The sequence below is a fragment of the Salvelinus fontinalis genome, chromosome 7 (genome assembly GCF_029448725.1).
Source record: "Salvelinus fontinalis isolate EN_2023a chromosome 7, ASM2944872v1, whole genome shotgun sequence".
Classification (NCBI taxonomy): domain Eukaryota; kingdom Metazoa; phylum Chordata; class Actinopteri; order Salmoniformes; family Salmonidae; genus Salvelinus; species Salvelinus fontinalis.
This window is the reverse complement of record NC_074671.1, coordinates 56,035,856-56,053,355: the sequence shown is the minus strand read 5'-3', so window position 1 is coordinate 56,053,355 and position 17,500 is coordinate 56,035,856. Positions and strand designations below refer to the sequence as shown.

The 17,500-nt window shown below is 47.7% G+C and overlaps 1 protein-coding gene across 2 annotated transcripts in view; it reads left to right on the top strand.

Moving 5' to 3' along the window:
* Positions 1-17,500, top strand: part of LOC129859791 (serine/threonine-protein phosphatase 2A regulatory subunit B'' subunit alpha-like) — a 72,540-nt gene that overhangs the window by 36,193 nt on the left and 18,847 nt on the right. For both annotated transcript variants that reach the window (XM_055929910.1, XM_055929911.1), the window contains 2 exons: positions 5,918-9,127; positions 9,547-10,037. In XM_055929910.1, coding sequence (XP_055785885.1) covers positions 6,721-9,127; positions 9,547-10,037 — 2,898 coding nt within the window. In that variant the 5' untranslated portion in view covers positions 5,918-6,720. The remainder of the gene's footprint in view (positions 1-5,917; positions 9,128-9,546; positions 10,038-17,500) is intronic.

The following is a 17,500-nucleotide window of genomic DNA, read 5'->3' as shown; positions in this document are numbered from 1 at the left end:
GTGCTCTTGGAACTAGCAGGACAAACTGCCGTTACGCTTAGTGTGTGTGTGTGTGTGTGTGTGTGTGTGTGTGTGTGTGTGTGTGTGTGTGTGTGTGTGTGTGTGTGTGTGTGTGTGTGTGTGTGTGTGTGTGTGTGTGTGTGTGTGTGTGTGTGTGTGTGTGGATGCCAGTTCCCATTCTACTCTAAACTGCCCTTTATGTCACAGCCTGTTTCTCTGCTCTCTGCACTGAAAGGAAGGCTGTGTGTCTCTGTGTGTCTCTGTGTGTGTATAGTGTACTCCATTATGAATTGTGTCATATTGAGGTTATACAGGAAGTGTTAGAGGATAAGTAAAGAATTGTCTCTCTGTCTCTTTGTACAATAGTCACTAAAACATCCCCCCTCTTTTCTCATACTGTCCCTGTGTGTTGTACTATTTCTGGAGGAGAGAGAGAGAGAGGAGGAGAGAGAGGAGGAGAGAGGAGGAGAGAGAAGGAGAGAGGAGGAGAGAGAGAAGGAGAGAGGAGGAGAGACAAGCTCTACCGTTGTGTCTAACCTATAGAAAGCAGTCTGTGTCATTAAAGTGGAGCTGTGGTCTATCAAATCAATGGTTACATCATCAACAGCTGGGTGTGTGTTTGTGTGTGTGTATCTATGTGTGTGTGTAGGTATCTATGTGTGTGTGTGTCTCTAGGGCAGGGTGATTTGTGTTGTCTGGGCGTTGTCCAGGGGATAAACTTGGCAGACAACGAGAGAACCCCAACTCCATGCCAGAACACACACAAATACACACACACTACCGAAACACACACACTGTTCTGTTGCTGATCCCATAGGATAGATACACCCATATGGTTTATTACTAAGACCTGGAGACGCGTGTGTGTGTGTGTGTGTGTTCAGTTGTGTGTACAGTGAGCTACAGAAGTATTGGGTGAGTGACACATTTTTGTTGTTGTTTTGGCACTTTGGATTTGAAATGATACAATCACTATGAGGTTAATTCTTATGGCTGCAATCCCGTTAACGGGATCGATATGACAACAGCCAGTGAAAGTGCAGGGCGCCAAATTCAAACAACAGAAATCTCATAGTTAAAATTCCTCAAGCATACAAGTATTTCACACCATTTTAAAGATACACTTCTCATTAATCCCACCACGGTGTCCGATTTCAAAAAGGCTTTACAGCGAAAGCACCACAAATGATTATGTTAGGTCACCACCAAGCCACAGAAAAACACAGCCATTTTTCCAGCCAAAGACAGGAGTCACAAAAAGCAGGAATAGAGATAAAATTAATCACTAACCTTTGATGATCTTCATCAGATGACACTCATAGGACTTCATGTTACACAATACATATATGTTTTGTTCGATAAAGTTAATATTTATATCCAAAAACCTCAGTTTATATTGGCGCCATGTTCAGAAATGCCTCCAAAATATCCGGAGAAATTGCAGAGAGCCGCATCAAATGACAGAAATACTCATCATAAACTTTGATGAAAGATAGGCGATGAGTTGAAAACCTACAAACCTCAGATTTCCCACTTCCTGGTTGGATTTTTTTCTCAGGTTTCTGCCTGCCATATGAGTTCTGTTATACTCACAGACATAATTCAAACAGTTTTAGAAACTTCAGAGTGTTTTCTATCCAATAATAATAATAATAATATGCATATATTGGCAACTGGGACTGAGGAGCAGGCAGTTTACTCTGGGCACTTCTGTGCACCTTTCATCCAAGCTACTCAATACTGCCCCTGCAGCCATAAGAAGTTAACCTCTCTGGGATCGTTCGGGACGCTAGCGTCACACCTCGCCAACAGCCAGTGAAATTGCAGGGCGCCAAATTCAAAACAACAGAAATCTCTTAATTAAAATTCCTCAAACATACAAGTATTTTACACCATTTTAAAGATACACTTCTCGTTAATCCAACCACAGTGTCCGATTTCAAAAAGGCTTTACGGCTAAAGCACAACATATCATTATGTTAGGACAGTGCCTAGTCACAGAACGCATTCAGCCATTTTCCAACAAAGAGAGGTGTCACAAAAAGCTGAAATATAAATACAATTAATCACTAACCTTTGACGATCTTCATCAGATGATACTCCCAGGACAATGTTACACAATACATGTATGTTTTGTTCGATAAAGTTCATATTTATATCCAAAAACCTCAATATACATTGGCGCCATGTTCAGAAATGCCTCCAAAACATCCAGAGAAATTGCAGAGCCACATCAAATAACAGAAATACTCATCATAACTTTGATGAAAGATACATGTTTTACATAGAATTAAAGATAAACTTGTTCTTAATGCAACCGCTGTGTCAGATTTCAAAAAAGCTTTACGGCAAAAGCACAATATTCAATAATCTGAGTACAGTGTTCAGCCACCAAAGCAAGCTATACAGTTACCCGGCAAATTGTGGAGTCAACAAAAGTCAGAAATAGCATTATAAATCTTTACTTACCTTTGATGATCTTCGTCGGAATGCACTCCCAGGACTCCCACTTCCACAAAAAATGTTTGTTTTGTTCGATTACGTCCATATTTATGTCCAAATACTTCCGTTTTGTTCACGCGTTTAGTTCACTATTCTAAAGGCACAATGCGCGAGCGCAAAATCCAGACAAAAAGTCAAAAGAGTTCCATTACAATTTGTAGAAACATGTCAAACGATGTTTACAATCAATCCTTAGGGTCTTTTTATAATACATCTTCAATAATATTCCAACCGGACAATAGCGTATTCATTACAGAGGAAAAAGAGGAACGGCTCGCCCGCGTGACTCATTGGCCTCAGCCTAGTCCACTTGTTGAAACAGCTCTTATTCGACCCCCTTCCACAATAGAAGCCTCAAACAACTTTCTAAAGACTGTTGACATCTGCTGGAAGCATTGGGAAGTGAAATCTGTCCCCATAGACACAGCATATTGGATAGGCAATCACTTAAATGAAACTACAAACCTCAGATTTCCCACTTCCTGGTTGGATTTGTCTCAGTTTTTCGCCTGCCATATGAGTTCTGTTATACTCACAGACATTATTTTAACAGTTTTGGAAACTTTAGCGTGTTTTCTATCCAAATCTACTACTTATATGCATATCATAGCTTCTGGGCCTGGGTAACAAGCAGTTTTCATTGGCCAGCTCAGCCTAGTTACTTAACTCACTTTATAGGCTAGTGTATGGGTGTGTGTTCAGTTTATGAGGAGCGTGTGTGTGTGCTTGCGTGTGTGTGTGTAAAATGGGAGGGTAGCAGCTCTGAGGAATGTGTTCTCTCCCCCACTGTTCCACTGAGACTCCAACGAGAGAGAGAGAGAGTGGGAGAGAGAGAGAGAGAGTGTGAGAGAGAGAGAGAGAGAGAGAGAGAGAGAGAGAGAGAGAGAGAGAGAGAGAGAGAGAGAGAGAGCACACTACAGAATGGTTATATCTGAGGTGCCCATTTCTTATCTGGATGGGCGGCGTTGAGTTCATTTATGAGGCGCTCAAAACTGATGGTGAACAAGTCAAAAACAAAACACGTGTGGACGTGGTGGAGAGAATCAGGGAAACATCTGATCATGGATTAAAGACACCAGCCAGGGACATCAGAGTTCAATGGGACAGCCTTGGGGACATCAGAGTTCAGTGGGACAGCCTTGGGGAAATCAGAGTTCAATGGGACAGCCTTGGGGACATCAGAGTTCAATGGGACAGCCTTGGGGACATCAGAGTTCAGTGGGACAGCCTTGGGGACATCAGAGTTCAGTGGGACAGCCTTGAGGACATCAGAGTTCAATGGGACAGCCTTGGGGACATCAGAGTTCAATGGGACAGCCTTGGGGACATCAGAGTTCAATGGGACAGCGTTGGGGACATCATAGTTCAATGGGACAGCCTTGGGGACATCAGAGTTCAATGGGACAGCCTTGAGGACATCAGAGTTCAATGGGACAGCCTTGGGGACATCAGAGTTCAATGGGACAGCGTTGGGGACATCATAGTTCAATGGGACAGCCTTGGGGACATCAGAGTTCAGTGGGACAGCCTTGGGGACATCAGAGTTCAATGGGACAGCCTTGGGGACATCAGAGTTCAATGGGACAGCCTTGGGGACATCAGAGTTCAATGGGACAGCCTTGGGGAAATGAGAGTTCAATGGGACAGCCTTGGGGAAATCAGAGTTCAATGGGACAGCCTTGAGGACATCAGAGTTCAGTGGGACAGCCTTGGGGACATCAGAGTTCAATGGGACAGCCTTGGGGACATCAGAGTTCAGTGGGACAGCCTTGAGGACATCAGAGTTCAGTGGGACAGTCTTGAGGACATCAGAGTTCAGTGGGACAGCCTTGAGGACATCAGAGTTCAATGGGACAGCCTTGGGGACATCAGAGTTCAGTGGGACAGCCTTGGGGACATCAGAGTGCAATGGGACAGCCTTGGGGACATCATAGTTCAGTGGGACAGCCTTGAGGACATCAGAGTTCAGTGGGACAGCCTTGAGGACATCAGAGTTCAGTGGGACAGCCTTGGGGACATCAGAGTTCAATGGGACAGCGTTGGGGACATCAGAGTTCAGTGGGACAGCCTTGGGGAAATCAGAGTTCAGTGGGACAGCATTGGGGAAATCAGAGTTCAATGGGACAGCGTTGGGGACATCAGAGTTCAGTGGGACAGCCTTGGGGAAATCAGAGTTCAGTGGGACAGCCTTGGGGACATCAGAGTTCAATGGGACAGCCTTGGGGAAATCAAGGACAGGTGTGTTGGTGTTTTAAACAGACCAATGGGCTTTTATTAGGTAATTCTGCTCCACTAACAGACTCTTAATACCACGACTGATATAAACATGTGAGAACATGTAGACTGTCCTCCAGTCACCTCTCCTTCTTTCACCCTTAGGGGGATCCAAGACTGATCCATGGAGAACAGACACCAACTTAGAATGGATAAATGTTGGATGAAAATTGTATGGAAATGGATCATCAACGTAGGACTCCCATTGAGATTGGAAATCACTAGGGCCAGGGACCTCACGATACAATACCATCACGATACAATACCATCACGATACAATACCATCACGATACAATACCATCACGATACAATACCATCACGATACGTAGGTGCCGATACGATGTGGATTGTGATTCGATACTGGGGTTTTATTGCGATTTGATGTTCCAAACTTTTTGCTCACCCTATGTCTGCTGCAGAGAGACGAGGGAGCCATGAGAAAATGTATTTTCATGCATCATGGAAATATAAGTACTATTTAAAAAGAAGATTAAGAACAAGCTATAGGATGAGGAATGTCCAGAGTTTTGGCATTAAACGATACTTTGAGTCAAAGTATCAATATAATATCCTCCATAATAATAATGCGATATGTAATTATCATTTCCCCCCCATCCCTAGAAACAAAGGTCAAATCAACGAGCCAGTCTGGCCTCGCCATTACACATTATACCTTCACCGTCATTTTCTTCTCTTCTCTGCGCTCTGTAGTTTCTTACGCTCTTTTTGATCGGGAACCAGCGTGTCGTGTGTTTGTGTGTGTGTGTGTGCGCGTGTGTGTCAGGAAGTACACATGCGGTTTTGTACTCTTTGATGATAAAGGACTAAGGTCCCTCATATATACTGTCATCTGGAGGATAGCTGGAGGGCTGACAACACACACACACACACACACACACACACACACACACACACACACACACACACACACACACACACACACACACACACACACACACACACACACACACACACACACACACACACACACACACACACACACGCCCCACCCCCACACACACACACAGAAAAATAATTTGCTACAGGGTGACTGTCTAAATGATTGAGTGCTATATTTTTCTCTCCTTCCTTCTTTCTCTCCCTCCTTCCCCCTCACTCCCCCTTTTCTGTCAACTCACAGGTGGTGCCCTCCCATCAGAAACACTCTGAGAGCAGCCTGACAGCGCAGGACGGAAGGAGGGAGCGAGAGAGAGAGAGAGAGACGACCATCTGTGAATCACATTAAGGCAGCTGTGGTTAGAGTGGACTGCATTTATTTTACGAACGAGAGGCAGAGAGGGGGACAGAAGTGGAGAGAAGGAGAAGGGGATAGAAGTGGAGAGAAGGAGAGGGGGACAGAAGTGGAGAGGCAGAGAGGGGGTCAGAAGTGGAGAGAAGGAGAGGGGGATAGAAGAGAGAAGAGGAGAGAGAAGGACAAAAGGAGAGGGGGCCTGGGTGAGTTTCCAAGCCCAGGACGGTGAACCCTGATCAGGGGGACTTTCAGGCGACAGTGGGGTTAGACCAGGCCCCTGGAGTTCCTTTGGACCTCTGAGAAGACCGTGTTTAGGCACAGGTGAAAATCAAGTGAATCCTGACTCTAATGGATTCTGTGATTACAGCATGGACTGACCTTTTCTTCTCATCTGAAGGAATATTTTAGTTTTTTATGTGGACTTTTTTCTGTGTGGAAATGTGTCTATTTTTTCTGCATGAATTTGGAGTTTCAGATCTTTCTGGTGTGGATTTTAAGGAGGCTGTTTAGTTGACCCTGTGGATCTGAAACTGCCCCACTCATCCGAAGAGATTTAAACAATAACTATTTTGGCCTTGGATTTTTTTCACATGTTGTGTTTTTTTCCAATATGTTTTTTTTCGTGCAGTAATTGAGACTGCTTTGTAACCTTGGTAACCAAGCGGTAACCAGGCGTCAACTGAGCGGTAACCATGGCAGCAGCCTATCGCGTGGTAGTGAGCAGTGTTAGTTGCTACAGCAGCGTGGTGGTGGACCGTCGGGCTCAGAGTCACGCGGTGCACTACTGCTCCGGGTCATGTGGGGCGCTGTCCCAGGGACTGGACTGTACTGTTGCCCATCGCAGCACCTGCTCCGAGCTGCTGACCGCCCTCTCAGACACACACGCTCACACACACCCCGACCCCTCACACACATTCACACACAACCTGACCCGAAACGCTAACTCTCCTCACCAAATCCCCAACGGCTCTAAACTTAGTATGACCAGCTGTAATGGGCGCAGTGGTGTCCCTAATGATCCTAGCAGTGTGTATGGTGTGGTGGGTGAGGACAGTCCTCCATGGCGAGGTAAGAAGGCCAACAGTACCACCACTACTACCAGTCCTGACCGGCCTCTCCAGAGCTCTGCCAGTCTGAAGGACATCACAGGAGAAGCCATCAACCTGGCCAGTGGCAAACTCAAAGAGTTCTCCTTCGAGAAGCTCCGCCTTTCCACCAGTCACGTGACCTTAAGGAAAGGTCGCAAGGTCAGGCCGGACTCCTACAGCCGTCGGTCCACGGACCTCGACATCGTCTACGGACACTTCACCGGGAACGTCGGAGGAACCGGGAATGGGACTATTACCGGAAACGGAAACGCCAATGATGAGAACCTGCCACCTTTCAGCGACACCACCAAGGTGCTCAAAGGCCAATCGCCTGCTAGCATCAACGCCGGGGGCGGGTCTCTATCCACAACCATTCTATCCAGTGTCTCCAGGGCCGGGTCCACCAGTAGCCTATCTAGCGCCTGCTCCGGTTCCTTGGAGGCGGGGCTAAACACAGTGGCGTCTCTCTACCTCAGCTCATTAGCCGACGAGTCCCTCATCGCCCGGTTACTGGAGAAGACCCGTGCAGGGGAGGAGGGAGGAGTGGGAGGAGCAGGGGGGGAAGACATACGGGCCTGTCTGGACATTCTGGTCAAGTGTTCAGAGGACTTGAAGAAATGTACTGACATCATCAAGCAGTGTATCAGTCGGAAGAGTCCCGGGGGAGGGGAAGATGGGGGAGCCAGTCCAGAGAGCATCTACAGAGCTGTGATGACCAGACTGAGCTCCTATCTGAGGAAACTGCCTCTAGAGCTGGAGGGGGCTGGGTTAGGGTTAGGGTCAGGGGCAGGAGGTCAAGGGTCAGGGATTGGAGGTCATAGCGAGTTGGCCGAGCTGGTTAGTAGTCTTCATATGCTGCAGCAAGCTGCTGTCCCCTTCTCACCTATATTTGGGAATGATCAACCGCCACGGTATGAGGACGTTGTTCAGAGCCCTCCCTTACCCAAGAGCAGGGATCTACTGCCACCCTCATCACTCGCTCCAGACTCTTCTCTCCCTTTGTCCACTACGCCTGAGACAGCAGGGAGACATAAGGTTCAGACCAACGGGCTGCAGCACACGCACACTCTGTCACACACACACTCTCCCTCACCGCATACACACACGCTGTCCGTTTCTACCCCTCCATCCCAGGCACACACACCTTCATCACAAACACACACTCCGTCAGCGCGCACACACACTCCGTCCATCTCCCCCATGGAGGCTCTCTTTATTGAGGAGGATGCAGACCTGGGAAGGGGGCTGAACAGGGCTTCCAGACACACACACTCACACACACCGACCAGAAGCCTCACACACACTCACAGTCGGAACGGGACAGCTTTTAGTCCACACACACCCCCCAGCTCCGCGCACACACACCTCAGCCCCAATCTGTCACACGTACACGTTACACACACACTCCAGTCTGCCGGTGAAGACCTCACCCGCCACCCAACCTCCGGACACACCCCTCCTGTCACTCATAGAGACGACGACATCGACACACTTCTGATGGACTTGGAGTGTCTGTCGCAGAGCATGGGTCGGGAGAGAGACAGAGTCAGAGAGGGAGAGAGAGAGACGGAGCCCCCTCTCCCCCCTAAGACCAGCCAGAGGGGGACAGGACAGGGGAACTCCTCCCCACAAACCCAACCCTCTCTCCAGACACAAACCCAATTCAACCCCCAGGCTCAAAGGCCTGTTCCTGTTAGCCACCTAACCGCTAACGCCCAGGCCACTAGGTCGACCCCCAGCTCACCTGCTCCTCTCCCCCAGGCAGAGGGCAGCGTGGTGGGGCTGGGAGATGAGGAGGACGGGGCCCTGCTGCTGAGGATCCTTGAGAGCATTGAGAGCTTTGCCCAGGAGCTGGTGGACTCTGGGGGTAGTCCTGGGAACACTGGGAAGACTGGGGCTCAGAGCAAAGAGAAGGAGGTGATGAGACTCCTACAGGACACTCTGGCTACTGCAGCCAAGACTGACACTATTACTCAGGCCAAACTACCTGGATCTCCACCAGCTGGGCAAGGTGACTGTCCGTGTCTATCTATTCCTATCCATGGTATTGTGTATATCAAATCAAATCAAATGTATTTATATAGCCCTTCATACATCAGCTGATATCTCAAAGTGCTGTACAGAAACCCAGCCTAAAACCCCAAACAGCAAGCAATGCAGGTGTAGAAGCACGGTGGCTAGGAAAAACTCTCTAGAAAGGCCAAAACCTAGGAAGAAACCTAGAGAGGAACCAGGCTATGAGGGGTGGCCAGTCCTCTTCTGGCTGTGCCGGGTGGAGATTATAACAGAACATGGCCAAGATGTTCAAATGTTCATAGATGACCAGCAGGGTCAAATAATAAAAATCACAGTAGTTGTCGAGGTGGTTATATGTTGCACAGTTCTTCGTTCAATGTACGTATGTGAACTGAACTGTGCCTTTACTTACAGATGGACCGGTATCCACGCCTGTACATGTGTCTGCCTCCACTCCAGCACCTGCTCCCAGACTTACAGATGGACCTGTTCCTACGGCTCTACCTGTCTCTACAGCTCCCACACCTGTCCCTGCCCATATCCCCACAACCCTAGCAGAGTCTGTCGCTACAGACCAAGCTACACCTTCTGCCCTACCCACACCTGTTCCACCACCTACAGTCGTACCCACACCTTCAGAAGCGGCTACAGTTGGACTGTTAGAGGCCGCTAGACGTGAACATCCACCTGTAGCTGACCTGACAGCTGTACTTACCACCAAGGCCACCCCTCCACCGGCTGTAACCCCTGTCCCGCCCCCTACACCCACACCTGGAGAGGCACCTGTTCCAACCATCGCTGCTCCTCCTGTTGCCGTGAGACACCCGGTTGCCCCTAGCGATGTGGTTGCCCTGAGAGACATCGGCTCGACGCTGCTCATCCAGCAGACGCCCGAGGTGATCAGAGTGAGTACCACTGACCGACGTGTGTGTGGGTGCGTGCGTGCGTGCGTGCGTGCGTGCGTGCGTGCATGTCAGGCTGTCAGACTTCTATTAGTCAGGACTACCTGCCTCTTCCTCTGACACTATTGCTGCTGAGCGAGATTATTTTCTCTGTGTTCTAGTTGAGAGATGCGTTGCTGGTTGGGTATGTGTATATGTTCGAGCTGAGAGAGAGAGAAATAGATTAAGGGAGGCAGAAAGAGAGGTAGGCAGAGAGAGAGGGAGGCAGAGAGAGAGGGAGGCAGAGAGAGAGGGAGGCAGAGAGAGAGGGAGGCAGAGAGTTAGAGAGAGAGGCAGAGAGGGATGCAGAGACAGAGGGATGCAGAGAGAGAGAGAGAGAGAGAGGCAGAGAGAGGCAGAGAGAGAGAGCAAGAGGAAGAGGCAGAGAGAGAAGAAGAGGCAGAGAGAGAGGCAGGGAGAGAGAGAGATTCAGGGAGAGAGAGAGAGAGAGGCAGGGTGAGAGAGAGATTCAGGGAGAGAGAGAGAGAGAGGCAGGGAGAGAGAGAGATTCAGGGAGAGAGAGAGAGAGAGGCAGGGTGAGAGAGCGAGAGGAAGAGGCAGAGAGAGAGGCAGGGAGAGAGAGAGAGGCAGGGAGAGAGAGAGGCAGGGAGAGAGAGAGGCAGGGAGCGAGAGAGAGGCAGGGAGAGAGAGCGAGAGGAAGAGGCAGAGAGAGAGGCAGGGAGAGAGAGAGAGGCAGGGAGAGAGAGAGGCAGGGAGAGAGAGAGGCAGGGAGCGAGAGAGAGGCAGGGAGAGAGAGAGGCAGGGTGAGAGAGAGAGAGGCAGGGTGAGCGAGAGACAGGGAGAGAGAGCGAGAGGAAGAGGCAGAGAGAGAGGCAGGGAGAGAGAGAGAGGCAGGGAGAGAGAGAGGCAGGGAGAGAGAGAGAGGCAGGGAGAGAGAGAGAGGCAGGGAGAGAGAGAGAGGCAGGGAGAGAGAGAGAGGCAGGGTGAGCGAGAGACAGGGAGAGAGAGCGAGAGGAAGAGGCAGAGAGAGAGGCAGGGAGAGAGAGAGAGGCAGGGAGAGAGAGAGGCAGGGAGAGAGAGAGAGGCAGGCAGAGAGAGAGGCAGGGAGAGAGAGAGAGGCAGGCAGAGAGAGAGGCAGGGAGAGAGAGAGAGGCAGGCAGAGAGAGAGGCAGGGAGAGAGAGAGAGGCAGGCAGAGAGAGAGGCAGGGAGAGAGAGAGAGAGGAGGAAAGGAAGAGGTGGAGACATAGTGGTGGCCAGCTCTCTCCTCTCTTCTGGAATGTTTGGGGTAATTTAGGGCTTTGTGCTGGTAATGTCATAAATACAGTGCCTTCAGAAAGTATTCACACCCCTTGACTTATTCCACATTTTGTTATGTTACAGCCTGAATTTGAAATGCATCAAATAGATTTTTTGCTCACCCATCTACACACAATACCACATAATGACAAAGTGAAACATGTTTTTAAACATTTTAGCATATTTATTGTAAATGAAATACAGAAATATCTCATTTACATAAGTATTCACACCAATACATGTTAGAATCACCTTCGGCAGCGATTACAGCTGTGAGTCTTTCTGGGTAAGTCTCTAAGAGCTGTGAGTCTTTCTGGGTAAGTCTCTAAGAGCTGTGAGTCTTTCTGAGTAAGTCTCTAAGAGCTGTGAGTCTTTCTGGGTAAGTCTCTAAGAGCTGTGAGTCTTTCTGCGTAAGTCTCTAAGAACTGTGAGTCTTTCTGAGTAAGTCTCTAAGAGCTGTGAGTCTTTCTGGGTAAGTCTCTAAGAGCTGTGAGTCTTTCTGGGTAAGTCTCTAAAAGCTGTGAGTCTTTCTGAGTAAGTCTCTAAGAGCTGTGAGTCTTTCTGGGTAAGTCTCTAAGAGCTGTGAGTCTTTCTGAGTAAGTCTCTAAGAGCTGTGAGTCTTTCTGGGTAAGTCTCTAAGAGCTGTGAGTCTTTCTGGGTAAGTCTCTAAGAGCTGTGAGTCTTTCTGGGTAAGTCTCTAAGAGCTGTGAGTCTTTCTGGGTAAGTCTCTAAGAGCTGTGAGTCTTTCTGGGTAAGTCTCTAAGACCTGTGCGTCTTTCTGGGTAAGTCTCTAAGAGCTGTGCGTCTTTCTGGGTAAGTCTCTAAGAGCTGTGTGTCTTTCTGGGTAAGTCTCTAAGAGCTGTGAGTCTTTCTGGGTAAGTCTCTAAGAACTGTGCGTCTTTCTGGGTAAGTCTCTAAGAGCTGTGAGTCTTTCTGGGTAAGTCTCTAAGAGCTGTGGGTCTTTCTGAGTAAGTCTCTAAGAGCTGTGAGTCTTTCTGGGTAAGTCTCTAAGAGCTTTGAGTCTTTCTGGGTAAGTCTCTAAGAGCTGTGAGTCTTTCTGAGTAAGTCTCTAAGAGCTGTGAGTCTTTCTGGGTAAGTCTCTAAGAGCTTTGAGTCTTTCTGGGTAAGTCTCTAAGAGCTGTGAGTCTTTCTGCGTAAGTCTCTAAGAACTGTGAGTCTTTCTGAGTAAGTCTCTTAAGAGCTGTGAGTCTTTCTGGGTAAGTCTCTAAGAGCTGTGAGTCTTTCTGGGTAAGTCTCTAAGAGCTGTGAGTCTTTCTGGGTAAGTCTCTAAGAGCTGTGAGTCTTTCTGGGTAAGTCTCTAAGAGCTGTGAGTCTTTCTGGGTAAGTCTCTAAGAGCTGTTAGTCTTTCTGGGTAAGTCTCTAAGAGCTGTGAGTCTTTCTGGGTAAGTCTCTAAGAGCTGTGAGTCTTTCTGGGTAAGTCTCTAAGAGCTGTGAGTCTTTCTGAGTAAGTCTCTAAGAGCTGTGAGTCTTTCTGGGTAAGTCTCTAAGAGCTGTGAGTCTTTCTGCGTAAGTCTCTAAGAACTGTGAGTCTTTCTGAGTAAGTCTCTAAGAGCTGTGAGTCTTTCTGGGTAAGTCTCTAAGAGCTGTGAGTCTTTCTGGGTAAGTCTCTAAAAGCTGTGAGTCTTTCTGAGTAAGTCTCTAAGAGCTGTGAGTCTTTCTGGGTAAGTCTCTAAGAGCTGTGAGTCTTTCTGAGTAAGTCTCTAAGAGCTGTTAGTCTTTCTGGGTAAGTCTCTAAGAGCTGTGAGTCTTTCTGGGTAAGTCTCTAAGAGCTGTGAGTCTTTCTGGGTAAGTCTCTAAGAGCTGTGAGTCTTTCTGAGTAAGTCTCTAAGAGCTGTGAGTCTTTCTGGGTAAGTCTCTAAGAGCTGTGAGTCTTTCTGGGTAAGTCTCTAAGAGCTGTGAGTCTTTCTGGGTAAGTCTCTAAGAGCTGTGAGTCTTTCTGGGTAAGTCTCTAAGAGCTGTGAGTCTTTCTGGGTAAGTCTCTAAGACCTGTGCGTCTTTCTGGGTAAGTCTCTAAGAGCTGTGCGTCTTTCTGGGTAAGTCTCTAAGAGCTGTGTGTCTTTCTGGGTAAGTCTCTAAGAGCTGTGAGTCTTTCTGGGTAAGTCTCTAAGAGCTGTGGGTCTTTCTGAGTAAGTCTCTAAGAGCTGTGAGTCTTTCTGGGTAAGTCTCTAAGAACTGTGCGTCTTTCTGGGTAAGTCTCTAAGAGCTGTGAGTCTTTCTGGGTAAGTCTCTAAGAGCTGTGGGTCTTTCTGAGTAAGTCTCTAAGAGCTGTGAGTCTTTCTGGGTAAGTCTCTAAGAGCTTTGAGTCTTTCTGGGTAAGTCTCTAAGAGCTGTGAGTCTTTCTGAGTAAGTCTCTAAGAGCTGTGAGTCTTTCTGGGTAAGTCTCTAAGAGCTTTGAGTCTTTCTGGGTAAGTCTCTAAGAGCTGTGAGTCTTTCTGCGTAAGTCTCTAAGAACTGTGAGTCTTTCTGAGTAAGTCTCTTAAGAGCTGTGAGTCTTTCTGGGTAAGTCTCTAAGAGCTGTGAGTCTTTCTGAATAAGTCTCTAAGAGCTGTGAGTCTTTCTGGGTAAGTCTCTAAGAGCTGTGAGTCTTTCTGGGTAAGTCTCTAAAAGCTGTGAGTCTTTCTGAGTCAGTCTCTAAGAGCTGTGAGTCTTTCTGGGTAAGTCTCTAAGAGCTGTGCGTCTTTCTGGGTAAGTCTCTAAGAGCTGTGAGTCTTTCTGGGTAAGTCTCTAAAAGCTGTGAGTCTTTCTGGGTAAGTCTCTAAGACATGTGAGTCTTTCTGGGTAAGTCTCTAAGAGCTGTGCGTCTTTCTGGGTAAGTCTCTAAGAGCTGTGCGTCTTTCTGGGTAAGTCTCTAAGACCTGTGCGTCTTTCTGGGTAAGTCTCTAAAAGCTTTACACACCTGGATTGTACAATATTTGCACATTATTATTTTTAAAGTTCTTCAGCTATGTCAAGTTGGTTGTTGATCGTTGATAGACAGACGTTTCCAGGTTTTGACATGGATTTTCAAGCCGATTTAAGTCAAAACTGTAACTAGGCCACTCAGGAACATTCAATACCGTCTTGGTAAACAACTCCAGTGTATTTTTGGCCTTGTGTTTTAGGTTATTGCCCTGCTGAAAGGTGAATTCATCTCCCAGTGTCTGTTGGAAAGCAAACTGAACCAGATTTTCCTCTAGGATTTTGCCTGTGCTTAGCTCTATTCCGTTTCTTTAAAAAAAATGTATCCTAATAATAACAAGCAAACCCATAATATGATGCACTCACCACCGTTCTTGAAAATAATAAGTGATACTCAGTGTGGTGTTGTGTTGGATTTGCTCAAACATAACTTTATGTCCTGAATACAAATCTTTAATTTCTTTGCCACATTTTTTACATTTTAACTTTATTTAGTGCAAACAGGATGCATTTGTATTCTGTACAGACTTCCTTCTTTTCCCTCTGTCATTTAGGTTAGTACTGTGGAGTAATTACAATGTTGTTGATCCATCCTCAGTTTCCTCCTATCACAGCCATTAAACTCTGTAACTGTTTTAAAGTCACCATTGGTTTCCTTCCTCTCCGGCATCTGAGTGACTTTCATGTTTAATTAATTTGTCAAACTGTCTAAAAACCTAATTCCACTTTGACATTATGGCCTACACAGTATTGTGTGTAGGCCAGTAACACAAAATCTAAATTTAATACATTTTAAATTCAGGCTGTAACACAACAAAATGTGGAATACGTCCAGGGGTGTGAATAGTTTCTGAATGCACTGTATGTGGCCTACATATCAACATGGAGTAAGGTTACACAGCATGGTCAATCAACAGACAGGAGAGGTAGAAGGAACAAGACATGGAGGGATGTCAAGGAGATAGAGAGAGAGAGGAATGTAGATTAAGTGGTCTACTCACAGGCTCTTCTCTCTGATTGGTTGAAGTGTTATTTTGGGACCAGTCTCTGTTGTTGCAGTGTCACAGGCAGAATGTGTGTGTGTGTGTGAGGTGCTGATTGGAGCACAGCGGGAGAGGGTGGGGGCTGTTGGCATTGGGAATGTTAATGGTGTTGTTACCAAGTACACACATACATACACACACACACACACACACACACACACACACACACACACACACACACACACACACACACACACACACACACACACACACACACACACACACACACACACAGAGACACACACACACACACGAACACATGCGTAAACACACACACACACACACACGTAAACACACGCACACACACACACACACACACACACACACACACACACACACACACACACACACACACACACACACACACACACACACACACACACACACACACACACACACACACACACACACACACACACACACACACACCAGGCTGACAGATAGAGGTGTGATGGGGACCTAAATCTGTCTACTACGGCATCCTGATAACAGACTCACTGTCGCCACAGTGTAAACGGACTCTGTGTGTGTGTCTGTCGCCAAAGGGTAGGCTGACCCATTGCTACTGTTAGGTCACAGCGGAGTTTAGGAATAGCTCTGTGTGTGTGTGTGTGTTTGTGTGTTTGTGTGTGTGGTGCTTTCTGACACCCGATGCCTCTTTGGCACTCTGAGAATTATGCAAATACACCCCAGCGCCAACCTCGCCCCATGTCCTAATTAAACATTACCCTGCCAATCACACTGAGGTGTGACAAAGGGGTCCAAAGGCAGTGTGTGTGTGTGTTTGTGTGTTTGTGTGTGTGTGTGTCTGCTGACAGAGTAATATAGGCCTTTCTGCACCTGTCAGAGTGTTCCCATTAATCACCATGGAGACCAGGAGGCCAGGCCAGATAAATCCAAGGCCAGGCCAGCCAGTCGAACGCAGAGCAGTGAGCAAGACAAGACTAGCAGAACAGACAGCAGAGAGCAGACTAGCCATTTGGTGCCCAGAACAGAAATGAGGCATAGACAACCCTCCTCCTACCCTTCTACAGTGACTGCATTTCAAATGGCACCCTATTCCCTTAACCAGGGCCCTAGGCACTAGAGTGCCATTCGGGACAAAGTCAGGCTTTGGCTTTTAAGTTCCCCATGGGGGAGTGAATGAGTGGCCGTGGTTAAGTTACTGAGAAGAGGTCGGCAAGATGAATGGAGGGGTCAACAGCAGGGGTTGTTGTCTTGGGGTCGGTACTTAATGACATCACCTCCCGAATGCTTCCACAGGAAATGAGGTCACAGCAGGAAGCTCAGCCAAGCGGTGAGAAAAGCCCCGTCCCCCACATTCCCTCTACTTCCCTCTCTAACACACACACACACACACACACACACACACACACACACACACACACACACACACACACACACACACACACACACACACACACACACACACACACACACACACACACACACACACACACACACACACACACACACACACACACACACACACACACACACACCTTGGACTCATGGAGTCAGTGTTTCTGTGTGTAAGGAGTTTCCAACACTGACAATAGCTTCCAAAGTTAGCCACACACACACACACACACACACACACACACACACACACACACACACACACACACACACACACACACACACACACACACACACACACACACACACACACACACACACACACACACACACACACACACACCTTGGACTCATGGAGTCAGTGTTTCTGTGTGTAAGGAGTTTCCAACACTGACAATAGCTTCCAAAGTTAGCCACACACACACACACACACACACACACACACACACACACACACACACACACACACACACACACACACACACACACACACACACACACACACACACACACACACACACACACACACCTTGGACTCATGGAGTCAGTGTTTCTGTGTGTAAGGAGTTTCCAACACTGACAATAGCTTCCAAAGTTAGCCACACACACACACACACACACACACACACACACACACACACACACACACACACACACACACACACACACACACACACACACACACACACACACACACACACACACACACACACGTAGCCTCCAGTCCCATGGTGACATCATACACCACTCCCAGTGCAGGCTGGGATATTGTCCAAACAATATCCCCCCCCCCCCCCCCCCCCCCCCAGAGATCTGAATAACTACACTTGATGCCATCACATTCCTCT